A 25,534-nucleotide genomic window follows, 5' to 3' on the forward strand; every position below is an offset into this window, starting at 1 on the left:
GGAGTGGCCAGTGAACGTCGATAGAAGAGAGCCACCGACTATCTCTAGAAGAGAGGAGAACTTGTCCAGAAATGCCGCTAGTTCCTGAGGTCATCTACCTCAGGCTCCCTCCCGCCCCTGGAATCCCTTTTCGCCCACTTTCCTGTACACTAGAGGCGGGGGGGCACATACAAATCTATATAAATATAGATCAGACATCCGGCGCCTTGGCTACGTAAATAAGGGATGTGGGGAAGCAATCGGGAACGCTGAATATTCATCTTAAGTCCTTGGAGGTGCTCCAAACTGCGAGGGGGGAGGGGAAGCGGGCGACGAGGAAAGGCCTGACCTCAGGGTCTGAAAGCCAACTTGGAGTGGGAGGGCCTGGAAGGGGAAGGTGGAAAGGGAGTGGTGAGAATGAGTGTGGGAAGGAAGCCAGAGCTGCGCCGTCCTCGGTCCCAGCCGCCAGGGAGAGGAGGTGGCCAGGCGCGCTCCCCCGGCTCCTGCCAGTCCCGCTCTGCTGCCTTTTGATGCTCGCCGGGCGCCTGTAGGTCCCAGAGCCCAAGCCTTAGGAGCGCCGGAGACAAGAGACAAAGTGAGAGGGTGGGTGGAAGGGAAAGGCGAGTAGCAGAGGGACCACGTTGACTGTCACTTTCTACTTCTAAAAACAACAACAAAGTTGTACCTTGGGTTCCTGGATCTAAATACCGCCAAAGAAGATAAAACACCAGCCATCGCTGCACCTCTGGGGGTGCCCACCAAGAGTCCCAGATCCTTCGCTCTAGGAAGGGCTTGTCGAATACCAGCGGAGCGATGGCTTGGAGCACAGCCTGGTGCTCAATCCTGTCCCTGTGGCTCCTCTGGGGTGCTGCCTGCTCCCGCGCGGCGTCCGGGGACGGCAATGCTTTTCCTTTTGACATCGAGGGGAGCTCAGTGGTCGGTAGGCAAGACCCACCTGAGACCAGCGACCCCCGCGTGACACTGGGACGCCTGCCGTCTGCTGCTGAGGTAAGGTGTCCCCTGCCACCCTGCTGCGCACCTGTGCTTACCGGCTGGACCACAATCCTCTTTTTTTTTCTGTGCCCCTTTCTGACAGCCTAGAGTTTCACTGGACTGGGTCCCCTCAGTTGAAATAAAGAGTTCTGTTTTGTCAGTTGGATTTGGATGTGAGTTGAAAGGTGAGGCTTTGCAACCTGTCTCTTCCAGCTGACGAAGTGCAAGTACCCTTCATGTTCCACATGGGTCTGTGAGACTCACAAAAGACCTCGGCAGTATGCAGGTGGTGGTCTTTTGGTGTGTCCAATAGTCGAGCCTTGTTGCTTAATGTGTGTGCCCCTCACTATCTCCCTGTTCCTCTCTGCTCTTTGAACAATGGGAACAATATTGCTAAAAGACCTAACCTTCTGTCTGGAACTAAACAAGGTTTTCTTCAAGGCTGGAGGTGGGGTGCTGGGAGGGGGGCTTTAATCTGCTGTAAAAGAAGCTGTTAGGAAATTTTAGGGCAGATGCCTTAAACAGAAGTAAACCACTCTAAGCCAGAAGCAAGATTAAGTCAAGTTCCATTCACAAAGAGAGATGATCACCATATACTATTGATCAAATGCTTATTCAAAGAGACACTGTTCTTATACATTAAGAGACTTTTAAGTTAAAAAGTAGCTGAAGTGTAGACATTTAGAGAATAAGTGTGCAGTAAGTGATTTAAGAGCCCCTGAGCCTAGACAGATAATAGCACGTCCAGGCCGTGGGAGATGCTAAGGAGGAGAAAAATGAAGTCACCTAAGTTCATGGGAAAGGAAAGAGCAATTGACCTAACAGCGCGCGCACGCACACACACACACACACACACACACACACACACACACACACCACTGTACCCATGGCTACAACAATCCTACAACTAAAGTAGTGATGCAGGTTGGTAAGTGTTACAGTCGATGAAGTCTCAACTGTTGCTCCTAGTTCTACTCATTGGTAACATAATTAGAGTTACTAATTGTTGATTAGAAATAAAATGCAAGATGGCCCTTCTTAAGTGAAAGCTCTACTCATGCTTCTGCGGCAGGGGCCAGGTAAATAGAACCTGCGTGTTTGGGTTCAGAGTAAAAGCCCCATGGGCAGGAAGGGTCCTGGCTTCTGATCACACCCCGACACAGGGGACAGGCCAGACTAGCCAAACTCTGTCAATGGGAAGTAATGCACTGCTTCTCTGCACTCTTGGAACGAACCCCAGGCAACATTATCTCCACACCTGTTGCTTCCAGCAGGGAAAGCGCCTGAATGAAATGCTTGGCCTAAGAGTAGAATTGATACAGAGTATAAGGCACGCAATTAAACTTGGACTACAGGTAAACAGTAAATAAACCTTTATCATGTCCCGACTGTGGAAGATTCATTTTTGCTCATGTTTTCATTAGTCATCTTAATTCAACTTGTCCGGGCATTCTGGATGTGAATATGTTAAATCTAAAGACAGGATCATATCATACATAGCTATTTTTTTGTATTTGTATCTCATAACAATTATTTGAATGTTAGGGTGCCTTAAGGTTAATGTTGAGGCTGCCAGCAATTTCTCATGCACACACATGTTCAGCACAGTGGCAACAAAGCATTGAAGATGGCAGATTTTCTGATCAGGTTTAAACTGAAAGCTTCCTCACTTTACCAAAGTAATAGCTTGCCCAAGTTGCACGTAGAGAAACTTGAGGCTTAGAGAAGTCAATGATAACTATTTTTATATGTTCTCTGGTTACCATGGTGATGGTAGTACAGTATTTAACATAGGTATAAGTGATCATACTGAATTACTACCATAGATGGATTAGTGTTGGGTTTTTTTTTTTCTGATCCCTTATTTGGTGTTATTTCTCAGAGATTTTTAAGCTACTAACTTACCTAATGTTTGTTAATATTATATCTGTGTTTGTCTATATTGTTCCGATCAGAAAGAATGCCCCATAGGCAGTTAAATGTACAATATTGTCAGGGTCTACTAGGGTCAAAATACTAGTTGAGAAATTTAGGAGAGAGAAAGACGGTATTAGTCATCCCAGGGAAGATTACAGTAGACAGGGTAGGATAGCACTAATTATATTTCCAAAGGATAGTTTCACAGAGAGCCTCCAGTTCGCCTGTGGTCTCCAGATGATCCCAGTGCCCTGGCAGCAGGTTTCCCATGCTCTTTATAGCCAGTGAGGCAGATCTTAAACCAAAAACACCCCAGAGTTGTAATAACATGGAATGACTGTTTTACTGGGTTGGGCCAGGAAACTGTATTTACATCAAACAGAATATGGTCACATTATTCATGGGAGGGGTTCAAATGCGGGTGGGAGGGTGCTCTAAAAATATGTCCACTTTATTTGAATTGGATTTATATGAATGGTTATTCTCCAACCAACTCTCCAAAAGCAGGAAGAAAAAAAAGTAAGGCAAGCATGGGTCAGTGGGAGGAGCTTGGCAGAAGTCCCCTAATGCTCCCCCCAAATTCCATGGCTGGATGCTTGTCCTAGAGCAGTGGCTCGGACCCACAGTGGTACTCAGTGTGAGCTGGGAGCAAATAGGAAAGAAAAAGTAACAGACTGGAAGGACAAGATGGACTGGCAGGCCAAGAAGGAAGAGCCAACCTTTCTTTGGGAAAAGCTTCCCCGTAGGAGGGAAAGAATGTGAGAGAGACGCACCCAAAGGAAACTCTACACCCCACGTGAGGATTTTCCTGCCTCCTGCTCCTTGACAAACAATTTACTGAGTCCATTACCGCTGAGTGTATGGCAGTGGATGTTTTAGTGGGTGAGTGTGGCCCAGAAGGAGACCAATATTTTCAAAAGCAGCATTCAGCATTCTGAGAACATTTTAAAAGGAGAACAGAACCCCTTCAGTTTGTCACGTGCACTGTAGCAAGTAAAGAGTAAAGTGAAAGTCTAAAAGTTGTGCGTTGGGGGGAGGGGGGATGTGGTTGGTTCGCTCGGAGCTGGGGAGAGAACTGTTTCTTTCTACTCTCGCCTGGAGGGTGGTGGCAATTGATAAGAATGATGAAACCAAGTTGGGGAAATCTGTATGTGTGGCTTTTACAGCGAGGTAAGTGACCCGAATCTAGCTGAAGTCTTCTTGACTAAATGACCCCAGAGAACCGTAGCAAATGTCCCCAGGCCACCAGCATCAGAGTACCCCTGGGGAAAGCAAGATTCTCCTCTATGGAGACACAGCCAGGAGTCAGCCAAGGTCAAGAACACTGGGCTAGAGGTAGAGGCTAGATGGACGTGCCACAAGCAGCATTGAGAAATGAAGGGCAAAGAAGGAACGCTGGGAGGGCCAGGAGGTAGTGGGTGGCTGCGAGTTCATCATTGTGACTGGTTTTGATACCTCCCTGAGAAAGAGAAATCACTGATCAAGGTGAAAATTCTCCGAGAGGAGAAAATAGGGCTCCAGGCCCTAACGCGAGTGCACCGTTATCATGCTAACTTCCCTCCAGAAATACCACTGCTTCTTGGGCCCGTGGACACTTCACTCTGAACGAACTTACCTGCTTAAAGGAGCTCTAAGGAGACCATTCTGAGGGACTTTCCCTCCATTCGTTTCTGTGTTGACATAGTCCCATGCCCTGACACACTGTTAGGCTCCTTGCCATGGAAGGGTTGCGGAATGTTTACAGAAAATCCTATCTCTTTCCCAATCTGCTTTCCTTTTCCTTATCTCAACCCCTTGCTTCGAAAAAGATTGTGTAGCCAATAAATCATCCAGCCACTAACCTAGGCAGCCACCCCGGGTGGCTGTTGCCGTGCTAGATTAGGTCTTTGGAATCTCTACTTCTTACATTCACGCAATAGGCAGATTTACAGAGAAAAGCAAACAAACAAACAACAAATGGGTAGCAAAAACACTTTCACCATTCCCTTCAAGTGGTGAGCCATCTGAGAGAAAATAATGACACCCATCCGAACAGGCGAATGCTCTTACAGACTGACTACGAGCTAAGTACCATGCAGAAAATGAAGTAGACCAGGACACCATAGTCTACTTGCCAAATTGCAAAGAAGATTTCATACCACTTGCTTTAGAAAGACTGGGACAGCGTTGCCATGGTAGAGCCTACACTCCCTAAAGCATCTCCTGTCAGCTCCACCAGTCGCTAGGACTGTACAGTTGTCATCTCATGTCACAGACGGGGAAACAGGTACAGAGCCAGAGGCCCGAGCTCCTAGCCGCCAAGTGGCTCAGCCGGGATAGAGTTTATAAAATCCATTTGACTGTGCAGGAATATGTAGAAGAGTGTACAGAACCATCCATAGGGATCATTTTATTCAAATTTTGAGAGTGCTTTTTTTTAAATGAAGTATACAATACACTATTCAATATCCTATTCGGTGCTACTGGAAGAGCCGTGTAAGCTGCATACACTGTTAGAACGAATTTCTTTTTCTTTTATTGAGGGGACTGGGTGGCATCGTGTGCCTGGGTGTTTGTGTGGTGGTCAGCAGACAACTTGCGAGAGTCTTCAAAGTTCATCCACACTGTGGGCGCATCAGGATCTCAGCTGCTAAGGCTTCCATTCACATCCATATATTTAATACTTATAATTGACATATACGGATGTATGTGTATCAAACATTTGTTGTTTGCTCATCCGCTCATTGAAATAAGTGTGGTTTCTTCCTTTGGTGGATGGAAACAATACCACTATGAACAACGGTGTGCAAGAATCTGGCTGAGTCCCTGTTTTCACTTCCGTCGGGTCCATAGCCAGGGAATTGCTGGATCCTATGGCTCAAAGGAATTTTTAAAATTCAGATTGTTACAGAAGCTTGGAGTGGAGCCAACTAAGGAAGAAGAGCAACCTATGGGCGATGAGCCCTGAGTCACAGGAGACAGTCGTCCAGAGTGGAATACCCTCAGTACCCTCCACCCTGCAAACTCTTCTGGAAGCTTGTCGCCCTGTTTAGTTTGTTTGTTTGTTTTTTAAGAGAAGATGAAATCTGGACTCTTAGCTGAAACTGATGACTCAGTTTTAAATTTGTTCTAGGCAAGTGTATGTGAAGGCCATGGGCAGCTTGCTTTGCTGTCTCTACCATATTTGACATTCACCTTTCGTCCGAGGCCAGATGTGGGCCTGTAGCCAGACAGATGTGGGAATCGGGGCCCAGACTTCCAGCAGCATGACTTTGAGCAAATTACTTCATCTTCTAAGGATTCTCTTTTTTTTACTATAAAATTGGTGGAAAGATTTTGCCCGGCAAGATTGTTGTGAGATGACATGTGGACACGATGTCAGCAGGCCACACGAGGCGGCCTCAGCCTCTCGCTCTGCCCTCTTCCGGCCCCTCTCTTCCCCTGCAGTTTCATCAAGCACAGGAAAAAGTGAGGTTAATGACTCGCTGAACAGATTCTGTCATCTGAATCTTTAACAATTTATCTCGTCTGCAAATTTCCTAGCTGTGCAACCCAAGAGTAGAGGGATTATAGAAAGTCTCTTCTAATCGTTCTCTTTAATAGTTTTTAAATAGTTTTACATCGGCAATATGCTATCTAAATAGTTGAGAGAAATGATAGGTTTTTCTAAAGCTCTAGAGAAGCTAACTAACAGCAACAACAAAGCAAAGCAAAAAACAATGAAATTGAACAAAAAATTAAGTAGTGGGAGAAAAAGCTCTGAAACGACAGATTCCCAAATGTTCAAATCTGGCTTGTAGTTTTGTGAAATATATAACGCCAGAGAGAGTCTTGAGGATGTTTGCTTGCTTCTAGCAATCATATAAATATGAGGATGGCCAGATACAATTTTGAGACTTTAAATTAGAAACCACTCCAATTTTTGGCACATGCTTCAAGTCCCAAAATTAGTACTTCTAAATAATTATTAATTTTCTAAAATAAAGAGTCTGTGAGTCCATTAGGATACAACAGCCACAGCCAGATATTTGACTACTCTCCCGGGCCCCACAATAGCAGCAGGCTCGCTCTTTCAACCGTTTTCCTCTTTTGCTCCTGGTGTGGTAAAGTTAAGTTCTGAGAAATGGCTTACTAAAGGGAAGTTTAACCGCAGATGTTTATAATTCCAACTTAAGTTTCCCATCAAAGTCCTAATGAAATTCAGCTGCCAGCAGCCTGCCTCTGGGGCTCTGTCTTTTTGTCATGAGAAACTTGGGGGGAACAACATTCCGAGGCTGAATGCAGTGGGAAGCTTTCCATATTCAAACCCAAATACTCTGCATAAAGAGAAACACATACGTTGCTCCTTTGAAAAATCAAGAGAAAAGGAAGTGGTCTGCTTTAAAAATAATAACATGCAAAGCGACCCTCTTCTTAGTTCCAGGGATGTCTTAAAGCGTGTGAAAGTTAGAGATCTTGCGTTTATGTCAATGGAGTGATGTAGCTACCCTGATGAGTCCCTGAGAACTGTGAAGTGGGGGTAACTCTAGAGCAGGAATGTCATAAAAACAAAAACAGCCCGTGGTAATGGCGCACGCCTTTAATCCCAGCACTTGGGAGGCAGAGGCAGGCGAAACTCTGTGAGTTCGAGGCCAACCTGGTCTATTTACAGAGTGAGTTCCAGGACATCCAGGGCTACACAGAGAAACCCTGTCTCAAAAAATGAAAAAAGAAAAGAAAACAAGAACAGAAATCCGTGCTGTGCCCTGTAACTAAAAGATGTCATGAGCATGGTGCAGACTTCAGGTGCTTAGATTTATTTTGAAATTATGGAGTAATTTTTCATTGCCTTAAAGAAAGTTGGAGACTCTGGGGATCTAAAATGCAGTCAGGAGAGCTTGTCTTGAGGACTTAACAGCTACACAGAGTATTGTTGTCTGCACCAAGTACACAGCAACACAGAGAACAGAACTGAAAACTTCTGTATGTCAGCCTACAGGACTGCATAGCATAGTAGCCAGAAGCAAGAGAGATGATGAGTGATCCTTAGGCCCTAACTCACCAGGATTGTAGGCTGATTGTAAAAGCTGCAAATAAAAAAATATCAAATATCTTTTGGCTGCAGGATAGCCAAAAGAGAGAACTCTCTTTTTCACCCCTTAAAATGTGATATACCACAGCACAACTCCCACATCTCAGTTTTTGTTTTTTGTTTTTATTTAATGTGAATGTGTGTGAGAGCTTGTACTCCACATGCGTGCAGGATCCTACTGAGCAGAAGAGGACACTGGATCCCCTGCAACTGGAATTACAGACAGTTGTAAACTGCCATGTGGGTCCTGGGAAACAAACCTGGGTTCTCTGGTTCTCTTAACCCCTGAGTCATCTCTCCAGTCCCCTCCCCCAAATCTTAGTCTTAAAATGTGACAAATCTTATTTTGTAACTGGTTCCTTTACGATTCTTTTTAAGCACGGTGATGTGTGTGCTAGCCCTTGAGAAGGGGGACATAGTCTAACCAGCCAAGCACACCCCCTAAGTGCTCCTCTCTTCCTACTGATCTGCCACAAATCTTAGTAGCAGTAGTCTGTTTCTGTCAGTCCCACAAGTGAGATGCTCAGTTAGTTGAGAAGTGAGTGGAGTCTGTGTGCTTGGGCCTGAATGTTTCGTCACAGTGCACAGACAATTACTTTATTCTGTTGTCTTCCCTGGATATTGTTGTCCATTGTGATCAGTGCTAACAGATGCTCAAACTTTCACTCATAAAGAGACAAACCCTGTAGCCTTTATTGGAGCACAGAAATCAGCATAAAAGAGACTTGTTTAAGGGTGAAAGCTGTTTGATAGCCAGTGGGAGGTTATCCTTAGATACAAAACTCTAATGTGCCCTGAACCATAAAGTCTAAGAAATTATCAGATGTTCAATCTAGAAAGGAAGTCTGGAGACACAGTCCTCTCACTTTGTAGCTGAGGAATTTCGGGGCAGAGGGAAACAGGGAAGCTCATTAGAGACATTTCAAGGAACTGTGTCCCCTGACTGCCTCAGGTTCTTCCCGGCTGTTCAAGTGGACTGAGGCGCCTTAAGCATTGGATAACCTCACAGGTGTACCTTGGCATCTTCGTGTAGAAAATCATTTATTTCACTATAATATTTTCCATTTTAGTCTTTATTGCTTCTTTTTATCCTTGACTTGAACTGCCAGCAGGACGGAGAGTCCCGAGGCACCAAGCAAAGCTGAACTATGAACCTAGACTAACCTTGATGGTTCTTCACTTCATCGCTAATAAACAGATCATTCTTGGTAGATTAAGGAATGTGGGCACCCCTCCCCTGAATCTCTTCATCCAAAAAATAAAGACAGAGAAGGAAGAAGAGGAAATGGGTGTTGCTAATGATATGGCTTATAACAGCAAGTCCTAACAGAGATTAAAATGCACCCAGCATAAGGAACATACCTGCAGCTGTCGTCCCTTAAAATCCCATATTCTTAAGTATCCAGAGAGTGCGGGAGACATAGGACTTTGACCCAAAAGAAGGAACGAGAAACACTTCAATGGAATACTTCTCCCGGCTTCCCATCACCTTCTGTAGTTGAAGCTGGGGGAGCAAGTCAGGGCACAGGCCAAGCACAGACATAAGCCTTCTATGATGACACACCAAGGAAGTGTCTCAGACGGTGTGAGCTGCAAACACCCCCATGCATATAAGGTATGCCACTCTGTTGTCAAAAAATCTATGTCAGCGTTCTTAGATGCTCCCACCTCCCCTACTCAGACCCTAGTATGAAAATAAAGTATAATGAGGTCACCAAAGGAGAACACATATCCATACTTAAGTGTCAGTCAAGTACCAACTGGCAGAGGGTCCAGAGAGGAGAGTGTGTTTTCACTCGGTGGAAATCGTAGAACAAACCAGCAAAGTGTCAATACATTATAAACATCGAACCAAATCACCATATGGAACTAGGCATTGAAGAGTTGTCCTCTGGGTCCTAAAGCTACTAAAAGAAAATTTAAAGCTTGCTTTAGATTCAGTGGGACACATTTGGAAACAAATATGCACTAGGAACTTTCTACAAGTCAGAAGTCGGTGAAGAAACTTGCCTTGATAAAAGACTGGTTATCGCTGGCTGTGGGGAAGCAGAGCCTAAAAGACTGACCCTTGAGTATGGTGCAATGGGGCAGTATCTTTGTCACCTAAGCACAGATTAGCGATGCAAAACCTCAGAACCAGAATCCTCCTTCCACCTACCCAACATCCTCTTTATTACACTGAAATACAGGAAACACTGAAGTCTAAATTTTCAGTGTTTCAGTGTTTAGTTCATTGACTAAACTTTGGATGGGCTGGGAGAGGGGAAACATATGAATCTAGAAAGGGGAAACTTTTTTATATAAAGAGGAGGAAGAGACCAGAATATTAAATCAAATTATAGCTGAGTGAAGGTCACAGGTCATGTACTAGAGCCTTGCTCCTAAAAAGTAACAATAAAATAGAAAAACAATGCTAAATGCTGCTTTGGGTAAACCAGGGGACTGAGAGGGTGATGCCACCTCCTGGAAACATGGTCATGGGTATTCTCCTGAAAATGACTGTGGAAAGAGTAAGGCAGTTCACAACAAAAGGATTTGACTCCTGAAGAGAAACAGCCTAGCTCCCTTCCTAGAAACCACCAAGTACTGGAGAAAAGAAAACAAGTTGTCTGAGAGAGATGAGCAAGGAATGAGAGCTTAGTGTGGAAAGATGTCACCAGCAGTACTCATGGTTCAACCTGGCATAGACCCAGGTTGTCCCTCAGAGACTAGCACAGCGGCTGAGGGAAGTCCATTGTAACCTGGAGGGGGACAACTTCGAACCTGATGAGCCTCAGATTTTTCATGCCCAGGGATCTCCTTGCCCCTCTCTTTCTCCTCTAACCTCGTGTCTTACATTATTTCACCTACTGTGTTCCTATGCTAAGATTGTCATAACAGGATACCCCACATGGAGTGACTTAACCAACAGAAGTAGACTTTTCCATGTTCCAGAGACTGAAGTCCAAGATCAAATAGCTGTCAGGGGTGTAGGATAAGAACTCTTTCTGGCTGGTAGAAAGCCATGTTCATACATTTCCTGAAACCTTCCTTCTGTGTCTTTAGAGGAATACAACAGTCGGGTCACATGAAGGTCCTGCCCATGTGACCTCATTTAAGCTTTACCATCTCCCTATGGGCCCTGTCTCCTAATAGGGTCAGACTGAATTGGAGTGTCAACATCTGAACTTTGAGGAGTATGAGTCAACCCACAGTATCTGCTGAGAAAAATATTAAACAATATTTAATGAGATAACTCGTAACTGTAAAAGAGAGTTGCTGATAAAATAGTGTCATTACTTTATTTGAACTTTAGCAAAAAAATGAATGTAGTATTTCATATTAGTTGTACATTTTTATAGATAACGGCCCAATTAACTTTAATTCCATTTTTGAAATATAAGAAATAGTATTTAATCCCTGTGTTATCTTGTATTCTTTGGCACTTAGGGACACTTGCTTTTAATAGCTTTGGAAACTCCACTCTCATTCAACATAAAGTAACTTATGTAGGTCACAGCAAGAAATCTGGCTACTTGCACTTAACCTTACTATAATGCCCACTAAATGTCATGTATCCTACAAATAAAACACAATCAGAGAGATAAGATAAGCACATTAATAATGTAAAAAATGAAGTTATGTTACAATGTTGTATGGAGGCCGCTTGTTCTTCCCACATGCTAGGCTAGCTTAGACCCGAAATAATCACACAGAAACTATATTATTTAAATCACTGTTGGGCCCATTAGCTCTAGGTTCCTATTGACTAAGTCTTACAAAATAATTTAACTTATTTATATTAATCTTTATATTGTCACGTGTCTATGGCTTACCCGGTAAAAGTTCCCAGCATCTGTCTCAGGCAGCTCCATGGCTTCTCTCTGACTCCACCCTTCTTTCTCCCAGCATTCAGCTTAGTTTTCCCTGCCTAGATAAGTTCTGTCCTGCTATAGGTCCAAAGCAGTTCCTTTATTCATTGATGGTAATCACAGAATACAGAGGGAAATCTCATATCATTATGAGAACTTGGAGAGTTTAGAAAGAATGTTTCTGCTGGGAAGTGACCAAGTCAATGCGTGAGTCATGTGGGCCTTCAAGGTTTGAGAAAGTACAGCTCATGATAAAAACAAGATAAGAGGAGAAAAAAGACTTAAGAAGACGAGTAATAGTCCCAGTTGGTTAGACCACAAAATAGGGAGTCATTGAAGGTAACAGAAGAAAGAGAAATACAATGAAGATTGTGCTCTTTAAACCTTAGTCTGGAATAAAGATGGATTGGGTATTGAGTAGCAGATAGCCCAGAACCTGGGTGATGTGTGCTATGCACTGATGACTGCCCAGAAAAGAATAAAAGGTTCTATGTTGTTTGGTGGTCATTGTAGAGAAAACAGAGATGGGGATCATCACCAACATTTGATCAAGATGGCGTGTCCCATGTCTGGAGAGCAAGGATAAGGGAGAAGTTGATGTACTACTGACATTTGTAGAGAAGTAGTTAATCATGGGGTAGAGTGAATCCTGGACCTTTTAACATTAGTCCCACTAAATCAATGGCTCTAAAGTTGAATCATGAGGGGAATACCTTTGGTTCTCTAAGGATGGACATGAGTTCCTCACAGAACTTCATTGTTGAATGGTTGCTGTTCTGATAGGGTTTCTCTGTTCTAGCATATTTGAAAACTACTACACAGGGGCCTTAGGAGTTGACATTGTAAATCATGACAGATCTCTAGAGTGTCATTGAAATCTGTCTTCCTGGCATATCCCAGCAGGACACACGCCTGTCTTCAGCCAGCACTTGTGGCTGGCTATGCAGAATTTCGGATGTTCTGCACACCTCCACACATGAGCTAAAGTCTTTAACAATTGGTATCCTCCAGAGAGATATTTTTATGCTTCCTCTTCCTTGTCTGATGATATTTTTGGCCCTTCCTTAGGAAATTCCCTTTTTGTCTCAGTCATTACCTGGGAGTGCTGAGGAAAACAACAGAGGAATTTCAGAGAGAGTGGGGTGGTGACGGGCAGACATGCTAGCCATTATCTTTTGGTCTTCCTAGCAACCCTCGGATTTTTGATAAGTTTTTCTCTCTTTAAACTATTATTCTACCACAAGAGTCAGTATTTTAAGTTAAAATGTGAACCCCATTTGAATATAAATCTGGTGATTTGTGGACTCCACAAAGAGCTAACAAGGTCTAGCCTTGCTGACTCTTTCCTCAAGAGTATTATATTACACTCTATGTGCTGTCGAAAGGCCAGTCTTTAAATGATTCCACTCCAAACAACAAAAATGAGGAAAATAAACATCCAATATTTTGTCTTTAGTTTATTACTCATTTAAAAAACTGCTTCCTACATGTTTCAGCGTCAACAAGGTTCATTTCAGCCCTTAGAAATTTTGCTTAATGACATATATTCAGAATACCTAGAGATTACTAATCATCTAAGGAATTGAGGAAGCTTCTTTTATCTCATGCAGAGTTCAGCTTTTTCAAAGCTATTGGCATTGGTTTGTGGAACTCCTAACAGTGGGGCGGGGGGGTCTCTGACTCTTTCACCTGCCCGTGGGACCCTTTTTTTCCTACTGGGTTGCCTTTTCTAGCCTTGATATGTGGGTTTGTGCCTAGTCTTATTTTAACTTCTTATGCTCTGCTCAGTTGATATCCCTGGGAGGCCTGCTTTTTTTCTGAAGGGAAATGGAGGAGGAGTGGATCTAGAGAAGAGGGGAGGTGGGAAGGTGGGAATTGGGAGGAGTGGAGGGAGGGGAAACTGTAGTCGGGATGTACTGTATAAGAGATATTTTTTTAAAAAAAAGTTATTGACATTGAAAAAATGTTATTCACAAACTTCCAAGTAAAACAGTTTCCAATGACAACTAACTCTATTGAACAGTGTTAATATTGACAAAGCTTCCTTGTTTATGATGTGTTTTCCTGTGTTATTTCGAGCTTTGATCTTCACAACCATCTTACATGCCAGGCCATTTGTTGCTAATCTATTCATGAGACATGGTGATATCTACCAGGTAACCCTACTGAAGCAGCAGGAAGTTTCACAAAAGTCCAGACAGCGAGGAACCATTGTTCTGCTAATATCGTTGAAGAGGAAGAAATTAGTGCCAGAATTTGAGTCATTTCCAAGGTCCCCCAGACACTTTTTGGAACTGGAACCTCAGCCAAGTTCCTTGCATTAGAGGCAGCCTTCTCCCCTCCTACATCATGGGCTTGATGTAGCTTTAGATGTTTGGAGATGCCAGGTAGATGCTCTACCACTGAGCTCTCCCTTCAGCCTTCATCCTCCTACTGTATCCCACAGACCAAGGACGAGGAGTACCTGGAGATGACTATTGGGTCATCAAATGAGCTGCCTCATATTAAAGCAAATCCATGGCTGCCTTCTTGATAGGTCTGCTATAGCTATTCAGGGCTCAGATCTAATTTAATTATGAAGACGTTAGTAGTTCTGAGTGCCTGAGAGATGCCTCCAGGGGTAAGAGCACTTGCTACACAAGGGGAGAGGAGAGGGGCCTGAGAATGAAACTCTAGAACTCCCTTCAAAAGCCACGCATTGCTTCAGGTGTCACAGCTGCTATCCTAGCACTGTGGGGTCTGAGACCAGAGGATTACTGGGGCTTTCTGGCTGACAATTCGTTCCAGGTCCCATGAGCGACTCATAGGATAGAATGATGGAGTAAGACAGCTGATGTCCGCTTCTCACCCATACACACACATGCACAGGTGCATACATGTATACAGACCACACGTGCATATATCACACTCATACACACTGTGAGTCATTATATTTATCTTAACTTTGAATTTAATTTATAATAACATCCTTCATCCCCTTTGTTTCATTTTAGGCATTTTAGTCATGGCTTCCCACAGCTGTCAACCCTCTAAACTTTACTCTCTATGGCTAAAGTTTTCTGATGGTCACATAAAAATAAAAAACAAATCCGTCATCTTAAAAAGAAGCAAGACAGATGTCTTTCAAAGGTGAACAATAACTCTTTTGTTGCAAAGCAACTGAAGAAAGAGGTTTGCACATGCCCAGAGCACATCAGGTCTGGGATTCCCCTTCCACAGCCTGCAATCAGGTTTCTACATGATTTTAGGAACTCCCCTATTATGTTGCAAAATAATGGAAAGATAAGAAATTAATGAAGAAAATCAGAGCATGATAGCTCCAAAGCGATCTGCTCATGTGTATACCCCACTGTGACCCTCCGAGCCTGTTCCATAGCAATTCCACCACGCCCTCTCTTATTTGTAGAACTTTTGCACCATTGGTTTTGAAGCTATGTTTTATCACACTCCAACAGCTCGGACGCTAAACATCCATTTCTCCAAAGGGAATCTGACAGTTCACGGCAGAGTTGTTGGGCCTTATGGTATGATCCAGATTTGACTTATAAACATATGCTCAGAGGTGTCTTGAACGTAATAGAAGACAAAAAAAAAGGGGGGGGGTTACAGAAAGTTAAGGCAGCCCCTATGTGCTCAGCAAAATAACAAGACTTTAGAGGGGCAGGATAGCTCCAGTCTAGTGCCCATTACCTGATTCGTTTTCAGTATGGCAGGCGCTGCCATGCCTGGTTCATCCTAGTCTGTGATACGAGGATGTGCCACAGTATAGCAGGTATCACAGCGATGGAAATGTGGAAAGGATGGAGAAATGGTCAAAGCTCTCTCTAAGGTGTTTTAAACCTCCAGGTTCTAACTACAAGGCTAAGATTTTTTTTTTCTAACACCCCCCCCCAAATTCATTGTTTTTTCAGCCGAGAGAACACATTTTGTTTTCTGTGCCTGTTTTCTTAGACATATGGAATACCAAATTTTCATGGGAAACGACTTTTTCTGCTCTTTTTGTCTGAACTTCTACTCACTTATTTTGGAACATTAAACATTAGATTATGTTTTTAACTGTGAGGCATTATATCGTCAAATTTATTTAAAGTAGTTGAGCTTTTGTTGTATTACAATCTTTTCTATTTTAATCTTCCAGCATAAGATCATATTCATAGAGAAAAAAATGTGGTTTTCCCTCAAAGTAAAAGATAAGCAGAGCTTGGTTCAACAATCAAAGAAATTTATAAATCTTAAGAAGGGAAGAAAAAAATTAAAATTCTGTAGTCCAAACTTTAAATTGGAACAATTAACCCACTCTGTGCGCTCCTTGGAGATCGGATTAGGATGGCAGAGGACTGAGAAGCAAGAACATCAGGTTCTTCAATTCTTCACCCTCTCTCAATGAGTTAACTCAGAGTTGTAAGTGCTCAGTCACAAAACCAAATATCTTCTCCATTTCTTCCTCAACACGGTGTGAGTAGAATGAAAGAGGACGGAAATAAAAAATAGTCTCTTTTCATAGTTCAGTGACATTGTCCCTATTTATAAAGTTATAACTTGAGATTTATCGTCACTCCAGAATTCCTCTCAGGCCACATAAAAGTGACGTGTGGGATCCTAGTGGCCACAAAGAATTAACAAAGCTTCCAGATCCTCCTAACACTTACTCTAGGGATTAGAGTATTGTTGACAACGTATGAAGAAAGCCATGTGAGCATATTGTAAGCAGAAAATTGCTGAGGAGTTCACACGAGTTTAATCCTTGGCATCCACTAACCTTTCCAGAAAATTCCAGCAAGTGAAAGGAGCAAATCCAAGCGGTATCTTTACTGGGGTGGAGTACCGGAAGTGCGAGACACGGGTCCTGCGCAGTGGACAACAGCCAAAAACTTAACCTTAAGCCTGTCTCCCTTACAGGGACGAGAAACAATGTCTTTTTATTTCCAGCCCTCTGACTTCGCTCTCTCCTTCCAGATAAGCCTGTACACATACTATCCCCTAGGGTTATTCTGGTTCCCTCACTTCCCTGATAAAATTAATCCCCTCCTCTTCCCTGTGGCGGGATTTCTCAGTACCTCTCAATGATAAGAATCTGACGGCTCTCAGCACACTCCTGTTTTGTAGTGAGGGGGACGCCTTAGCCATCCCTAGTGAACGTGTACAGGGTGGGAGAGTTCACAAGTCATCCTCTGACACGCCAAAGGGCCTCTGCGAGTGCCTTCAGTGTAGCTGATGCTCAACTCCCTTGTGTGTGCATTCCTCGATTATTTGTTGAATGTCTGCTTGGTGCCAAGCCCCAAGCCAAGCCTTAAGTAAACAGTGGCACGTGAAACAGAAACACCAAGTATATAAATGACCATACCAAACACCAGAAGCCTAAACGGAACCGCCTTTTCAGTTCAGGGAGCGTGCATGCTCCTATCTAATTCTCACGGAGACATTAACAATCAGCTCAACACCAATGGTGAAGCCATGAAGTGGGTTCTCTGAACTGCCCATCCCAGGAGCCCCATACTGCAGAGGAGGGAGAATGCCTTTTAAGCTAAAAGCTTTGTCTTTCCCACTGTATATGGAAAAATTGACTATGCACTTTCACGGAGAAGGTCCAACTAAGAAATGTTTATATTGGAACAAGCCCCATCTCTAAATCTGGGCTTGTTACTCAACGGTATTTTGTTTCCTTGGATCAGGGAAGGGGTCTGGAAACATCTGTAACCAATGTATTGTTTTAAAATCAGCATGATTTTCCCCTTGGAGAACAGATAATAGCATTGCTTTAAAGCACACACTCACCCATCACCATTCACTTCCCCTCTGGACTGCGCGCTATTTTCTTGTCATTGAAACGGCGGTACAAGGGCAAGATTGGCAGCACCTTGGGCATTGCTGTCCCTGCCACAGTTTCTGTTTATTTCACTTTGTCAACTTGGCCTTTATAAACATCCTACCAAAAAACAACTGTCCGATCACAGCAGTTACCTGGGGGTGAAATTTCAAAGCTACAGTTGACAGTTTATAAAATGGTTCTGAGACTAGGCCCACAGCTGTTCCTAGACAACATGACAGACTGTGCCTCGCTTGAAAGAAAGAAAAGTTTTCACTAAACATCATCCTACAAAAATCTCAAAAGGAAATCTTCAGAGAAAGCAGAAAGAAAAAAAAGCATAGAAAATATGAAAAGATGGAGGCACTGTACTAATTGGTTTTGTTTGTTTCTTATTTTTGTAGTGTTTGTTTGTTTGTTTGTTTGAGACAGGGTTTCTCTGTGTAGCCCTGGCTATCCTTGAACTCAGCCTGTAGATCAACTTGGCCTGAAGCTCACAGAGATCCTGCTGTCTCTGCCTCCCAAGGGCTGCAATAAAATGTGTGCACCACCACCACCCAGCTTGTTCTAATTTTTAATACTATTCATATCCCAAAAGTAATAGAAATGGTTTGTGGACAGTTCAGAGTGTAAAGTTTAATGAGTAAAATGTTTAGCATATGTTTAGAGCGTTGTTGTTTTGCTTTTCATTAGCACCCCAAATTAAAGAGGTAATGTTTGGTTTGGGGTGGAAATGCCCTTCTCTCCCTTTCTTGGAGCGGCTAGTGCTTGGTATGTTTGTTTCCTTAAGAACTGTTTGAAAATGGTCTGTCACCACTCTGCAGTCATTGGATCCTGATCTGAAAACCCATTCCAACCTTCTGAGACATCGGTGGTGTCTGACGCACAGCAGACCCGTAAAACAGTCATTAAACAAATCTACCGCTAACATTTTACAAATGAGAAAGTGAGATAGGATCTCGTGGTTACGTGTGTTATATGGTTACACGTCTCATAAAAATACACCAAAGGCAGAATAGATGTTCAGCTTTAAACATCTAAAACCAATCACATTTAAAACCAATCACAAGCTCTCTGTGAGACGGACCCTTTCTTGGTGCTGAAGGACAAAGGCCTGCATCTCATGGCTCACTCAAATTTTCAAATGGCATATTTTATTAGTATAATTTATGGACCATATTTTTCCTGTGGATGCATCCAGATATGTGTCAAGCTGCCATATATTCTGCCAGAGCAGACATCTGCTTCTGGTGCATGAGAGGAAACACCTGCACACACTCCAGTGTCTATTACACAAAGGGCATCCTTTCCCAGGGCCGATTGTCAGATCTCTCAGATGGAACAAGGAGGTGTCGGATACACAGCTGGGTGCCGTGCAATCAACTTCCCACAGGAGATGTGCTCTCTGATGAGGAATCAGCATTGTTTACTGAATAGTCACTCTCTAGCTGCTCATACAAAAACAGTTTACAACCAAAACACCAGTTATAAATAATTATATCTAAGTTAAGAACAGTTGCTGCAAGCTACACCAAATAACTACAGAGTGCTGACAGGCAGTGTTTCCTATCTGGAGTCAGAATGTGAATCTGTTAATCGTGTTTGCTCTACCCATCACTCTCATCCCCCTCAAAGATGCCTAGAGAGTGGTATACAGTGGTTTAGGAGGCAGAGACAGGAAGATATCAACAAGTTCAAGGACAGCCAAGTCTACATAGTGAGTTTCAAACCATCCAGGACTACAGAGTGGGACCCTGTCTCAATTGTGTGTGTGTGTGTGTGTGTATACATACATACATACATACATACATACATACATACCTACAGCCCTGGCTACCCTGGAACTCTCTAAGGTAGACCAGGCTAACCACAGACTCATAGAGATCTGCCTACCTCTACCTCCCAAGCGCAGGTATTAAAGGTGTGCCACCACCTCTGGCATCATCATTTTCTTTTCCTTCATCATCATCTGGTAGTATAGCCTAGTGCAACAAGCATTAAAGATGATCTTGCCTGGTTCTATGCAAACAGCCTTTGGTAAGGGCCTTATTTCCCTGTGGCTCTTGCTAACTCTGGCATTCAGTGACTCTGAAATGGCAGACAGTCAAGACAGCCACACTCACGTAAGCACCTGTTCTGTGAGGTGGCTGAGACTTCAGTGACAAATCAACTCCTGCTTCTGCTCTAGAGGAAGTGTGTGCTCTGAGGGAGGAGAGTGGTGAACTGTACCTCCAAATGCCACAGATGAGCTGTGGAGCTATAGACAAGGAGAGCTGTAGCTCACTAAGAAGCCGCAGTCACAACAGACGGCCTTTCCAGACAGGGAGCAAGCACAAAAAAAAAAAAGAGAAGACACTCCGGTAGCTATCGACCCGCTGCCCTTATATTGCACCTAACTACACAAAGTTAGTTGATCCTCACAACCATTCTAGAAGATAGCGTGGCAAAGCCGCCTGTTCTTCAGAAACGGAGCAGGAGCTGAAAATAAAAGTATCTGGGCAGTTTTCCCAGAGGTAGAGCTGAAACTCTGACGTCCAGGTGCTCTAGAGAATTCCACAGTTCCGGGTTGTCTTATGAAGCACGTAACTGCAGAGAAAGTGTGCTCGCTATCGGAAATAATTCACAGGACAGTCCATCAGTTTCCCTGAGGTCTAAAAGCCAGTGGTATCCTGAATGCAAGCGTGTTTATGGGAAAAATTCATTTCTCCATTAGGTGAGGATGTACGAAATGCCTGCTCGAGAAATGGTAGACACAAGGGAACTTGAGATTGCAATACAAGTAGACATTTGTTAAGCTATCAAGGGAAGGTTTCTCAACATATCCTGCCATTCTGAAGAAGTAGCATCTAATCATGTGTATTCCTGAAGGGACAGAGGACCTGTAGAGGTACCAGGAAAACAAAACAAAACAAAACAAAGGACAAAATATTTGAAAAAAAATCATCATCTATGACGTTTATTCCCTTTAATATCTAGTTTGCAGTAGTTATGTCAAAATCTATCAAAACCAATTAGTTGAAACAGGTTCTTGTTTTAAACACAAATGTTTACCCATTTTGATTCTACCAACTACACAGAGAAGTGCTGCTTTTCTCAGATTTCTGTAAGCTATGAAAAAGATTACATAAAGTGTAAACCATCTTCTGCTAGAGCCATTCCAACACTTAAGTGGACAAAGTTAAATTTTTAAAAATATTTTCAGTCCTTTATTAGTTATCCCAGAAATACATCTTGGAGGAAACCTTTTTATCCACACTGTTTCCTACCAGTGACCCCCAATGAAATCACTAAAACTTCTGTTGTCATTAAAGTTGATGTTTCTAATGCTTACTCTTAAAAAGAACTTTCTACTCTGACAAAGAATAATAATCACCCAGGAGATAATTTAATTTTTATTAAATGTAGTGCTGAATTCAAGATCTTGGAGAAGATAATAGGTGTGCTAGGGTTGGGTGTTTGGAGTAACTTATACCCAAGAAAGGCTGAGGAGCAAAGAAGGCTAAGTAAGAAGACAACAGAAAGGAGAAGTGTGGGAAGTTAGGGGGCAAGAGATAGAAGGACAACAGAAAGGTTGGAACCACTGGAATCTGCTGAGATCTCCCACCCTTAGCGCCAAGAGCTAAACACGCACTGTGAAAGAAAGCTGCTTTGGAAGCTACAGCTTTTGCCCATGAAACAGCGTTTTACCACTGAAGAAAGGGGGCATTGGGTCAACTGAAAAGACCATCCTTTCTCTCTCCATCCCCAAACGATGGGTAGACCACATCCATGAAGTGTCTACTCAAATCCTTTGTTCATTTCCTCTCCTTTAGAGAAGCCATATCTACATTCACCCATTTTAGTCAGATAATTATTTCATTATTTTGAGACAGGATTTCATGTGTTCCAGACTGACACATGTGCCTCAAACTCCCTATGTGGCCCATGATGACCTTAACCTGTTTTTCTAGCTTCTACTTCCTCCCAAACGTGCTGGGATTGGAGGTGTGCATCCTAACAGCTATGGAGATTGAACCTGGCGTTGTATCTCTGCAGGGTAGGCATTCTACCAGCTGAACTACATACACAACCCCAACTGTTTACATTCTCTTTTCCCTTCACATAATGGGAATAATGTAAAAAAGAGGATAAATCAGTTTCAATGTAGAAGACTAAAAGGACTTTATCTCAAATTCTACAACCCAGCTTTGTTTATCTTAAATTATTGCAATCTTTTTCAGATTTTCCTCTAGCTCCCAGCCAGTTGGGGAGAGCTTGTGAGTCTAGCCTGTTGGTCACTCTTTGTACATTCTGTCCATCGTAGGGCAAAGCTGGCTGGAGTTCCATTGCTGGCTCTCTTGGATTGTGAGATTGGGCCCCAATATTCTCCTTAGGGAAGAAAACTGGCGAATGAGCCTTTATTATTTGAGTGTTGGCAGAACTTGAGTTATCTGCCAATTGGAAAGGGAGGATATTGTGCATGATTCTGGGAATTTAACTTTGTGTTAAGAGAAGTCCAACCAGGAGTTGGAGAGATGTCTCAATGGTTAAGAGCTGCTCTTGCAGAGAACCCATGCCCAGTTCCCAGCACCTTCATGGTGTCTCACATTCATCTGTAACTCCAGTCCCAAATGATACAATACTATCTTCTGACCTTTGTGGGAACTGGGCATACATGGAACACATACATACAAGCAGGCAAATACTCGTACACATAAAACAAAAATAAATATTTAAAAAGAAAAGTCCCGTCAAAATAAGTGGGTGCTGCAAGTCCCCTAAGTTTCACTGGTAACATCAGGCAAATAAGTTTACCAATAAACTGAAAAACTAGTAAAATTAAATTAAATATGCAACAAGCAGAACTTAGATATTGATGAGTGTTTTCCCTGTGAAAGGATGTCTGGGAAGTTGAGGGTGGGAGGGGGAACATCACTGCCGTGAAGGGGAAAACAAAGGAAGAGCTAATTAAGCAAGGAATTCTCAAGCTCATTTTGTAAAGCATATGTAATGATAAGGTCATACAAAGAGAGTAGCCCGAAAGCGAGGGAAATTACACATGTTCATCTGAATCACTGTCGGGACCACATCAGTGACTTCCTAGGAATGATGCTGGAGACCTCACCAGGTCTGGACATGGAAATCCAGGGCGTTTTCCTTTCTTTTCTTATTTCTTTCAGACTTTCATGGCAATTTATACATTCTTTTTATAGCTTAGTAAATAAAATATTGCCAGTACAGAGGCCAATATTCATCCTGCCCTATATCCCACTCCCATTCTTAACCCGTAAGAAGCCTGATTTCTCTACTTCCCTTTCGTGCTTCCCTACTTTCCTTTGTATGTGTGCACACCGATACAAGGTACTAAATGTCTTACATGCAATAAATGTAACATAAAGATAATACTATGTTTCTTTCCCTTGTAGTATAAGATGCATTCATAACTAGGAATATCTTTGCCGTGATATTTGCTAGATTACTCTCCAAAGTGATGGCACGTTTGCTCTCAGGAGGCTCATTCTTGACTGGTTCAAATAGATTGTCTTTTCCAGCTGGCATCTCCAGAAAACTTTGGTCATCTGTCAGTCACTGAGATAGGTAAGGAGGGTGTAAAGATAAATAAGACACGATCTCTGTCTTCACAGTCCAACCAGAGATCTCAGGGTATCAGGGGTGTAATTTTAAAAATTGTAATATCGTGTTCCACGCGCTCTAACAAGGTATCTGTAACGTGTCCTGGGCGTGACAAGTCTGAGAGACTGGGAAAAGTGTTCCCAAGGGAAGGAGGGGAAAAAAGACACTCTTGACTTCTGTGATGTGTTGCATATGGGAAGTTATGGGAAGAGATTTTTATTAGAGCAGAGAGAGCTATAGTTTATCCTAAAGAGACGTTGGGTTTCTATAACATAGCCTTGGTTGTTCAGCTCAGGAATTTTATTTGTTCGTGTAGTCACGAAGAGGCAGAGATGTAGTGTGATAAGATCTCTTAAAAGTTAACTCTGATATAAAGAGTAAACTAAAAGGAAGTGTGTGTGTGCGTGCATGTGTGTGTGTGTGTGTGTGTGTGTGTGTTGGGGGAGAAGTGTAAGTACAATAACTCAGAAAGGAGAAATACTTGCGATCCTGATCTGATCCACGATATGGAAACCAAGAAGAACCGTTTTCGTAGTATTTTAGAGGTACACGTTAATTCTGTGGGATAACAGCATACAAGGGTGCTAGGAGATGGGAACTATCGAACCCACGAGGCAGTAGAGATGCTTGCAATTAGAGAATTTAAAATTCTACTAAAACTTACTAAAATCCATTTTGTTTTTTTTTTCTATGAACATAAAGCAGCTATCCTAAAAATGTCAGGGACAACATGCTCCTCCATGGAGAACTTTCTGTGGTTTCCATTCTGACAACTCCTGCAGTTACTTTAAGTATCAACAAACAGCAGATACATACACTTCAGTTAGCACCTCCCACCTGCTGGGCCGTCCATCAACAGTGCGTGTGTGTTCCGCACAGACATGAGCTTGGAGAATTGTAGTCCTCCCGTCCATTCCAATGCATGGACTGTGAGGTTAGAGAGCAAGTTCCTGACAGTTCTAGATCCTGTGAGTTCACTTCTTGGTTGTTCTCACACCTGCGTGTGCCTGCAATCAGAACACAGATTTGAAATAGACACCCATGTCACAGTGATTGTGAAGAAGAGAGGCAGCATGCAGTGTGTTTTCTTTCCTATTCTGTGAGCAAATTTCTTTCTCATACGTGAAGGATTCATTCTTTTGGAAGTGTTTCTCAAAATTACATTTTTGTTGTTTATTTTTTTCAAGATTGGATCTCTCTGTGTAACAGCCCTGGCTGTCCTGAAACTCACTTTGTAGACCAGGCTGACTTCAAACTCACAGAGATCCTCCTGCCTCTAACTCAAATGCTGGGATTAAAGGCGTGCACCACCACTGCCCGGCTAAAAACTACATTTGTAAAAGGACTATTTGTGTAATTTAGCAATGTTAATCCATCACTTTTTTTTATGTTCTTTCATCTTTATTGTTAACATGTAATATAATATGAAGAGGAAGAAAATACGTTTGGGAAAGTTTACAGTAATGTTAGCATGGGACACATGAAATTCTACTCGTTCCATTCTATGGAAGAAGACAGAGATGTATAAGTATGAATGGTATGAACTTAGAAGCAAGAAGTGATATAAAAGAGTCAGATTGGAGATATGTAGAGATTCACTAGTCACAGTGTTGTAGGAGATTGCCTGTTCATTTCCTGGATGCCCAGACTCCCGAAATAATCACACAGAAACTATATTATTTAAATCACTGCTTGGACAATCACTTAAGCGTATTGCTAGCTAGCTCTTATATCTTTGGTTAACCCACTTCCATTGTTTTATATTTTATCATAAGAGTCATGGCCTACCGGCAAGGTTCCAACTCTCAATTTGCATCTTTCTCTTCTGGAGGCTCCATGGCGTCCCTTGACTCCGCCTTCTTTCTCCCAGCATTCAGTTGTTTCCCTGCCTAGCTCTACTCTACCCTATCACAAACAAAGACAGTTTCCTTATTAACCAATGGTATTCACAGCATACAGAGGGGAATCCCACATCGCATCAGGAAACAGGTGTGCTTGTGGGAGAACCTGACTTCATCTGGCAAAGCCATGTTGATAGAAAAGGGGGAGATGTGAGCCCTGGGAAATGCCAATGAAGTAAGGACAGCAGAGAGTGAGACTCGCTCACTCTGGTGTCCCCAAAACTAAAATGGAGAAAAAGATAGAAGAAAAACAAGCTTAGAGAGTTTCTCCAAGAGAAGACAGAACCTCAAGGAGACAGTTAAACAGCATTAAGCATGTAAATGAGAACAGGACTTGGAGAAGGCAAGCCTGGGACATCCCTGGACTTCACTGTTAGCCCCTCATTGGCAGCAGAAGCCATATGTTAGGTAGAAGCGTGGATTG

General features: G+C 42.8%; 1 protein-coding gene across 2 annotated transcripts in view; it reads left to right on the top strand.

Annotated features, from left to right (window-relative positions):
* The first annotated feature begins 247 nt into the window (after positions 1–247).
* Lama4 (laminin subunit alpha 4) overlaps positions 248–25,534 on the top strand; it is a 144,085-nt gene continuing 118,798 nt past the window's right edge. Inside the window, exon 1 of one of the 2 annotated variants that reach the window (XM_041654188.1) lies at positions 248–987. In XM_041654188.1, coding sequence (XP_041510122.1) covers positions 793–987 — 195 coding nt within the window. In that variant the 5' untranslated portion in view covers positions 248–792. The remainder of the gene's footprint in view (positions 988–25,534) is intronic. The other variant, XM_041654187.1, reaches the window with a different exon arrangement.

The sequence above is a fragment of the Microtus oregoni genome, unplaced genomic scaffold, assembly GCF_018167655.1.
Source record: "Microtus oregoni isolate MIOR12 unplaced genomic scaffold, Mior012 000006F_ref0000085, whole genome shotgun sequence".
Taxonomy (NCBI): domain Eukaryota; kingdom Metazoa; phylum Chordata; class Mammalia; order Rodentia; family Cricetidae; genus Microtus; species Microtus oregoni.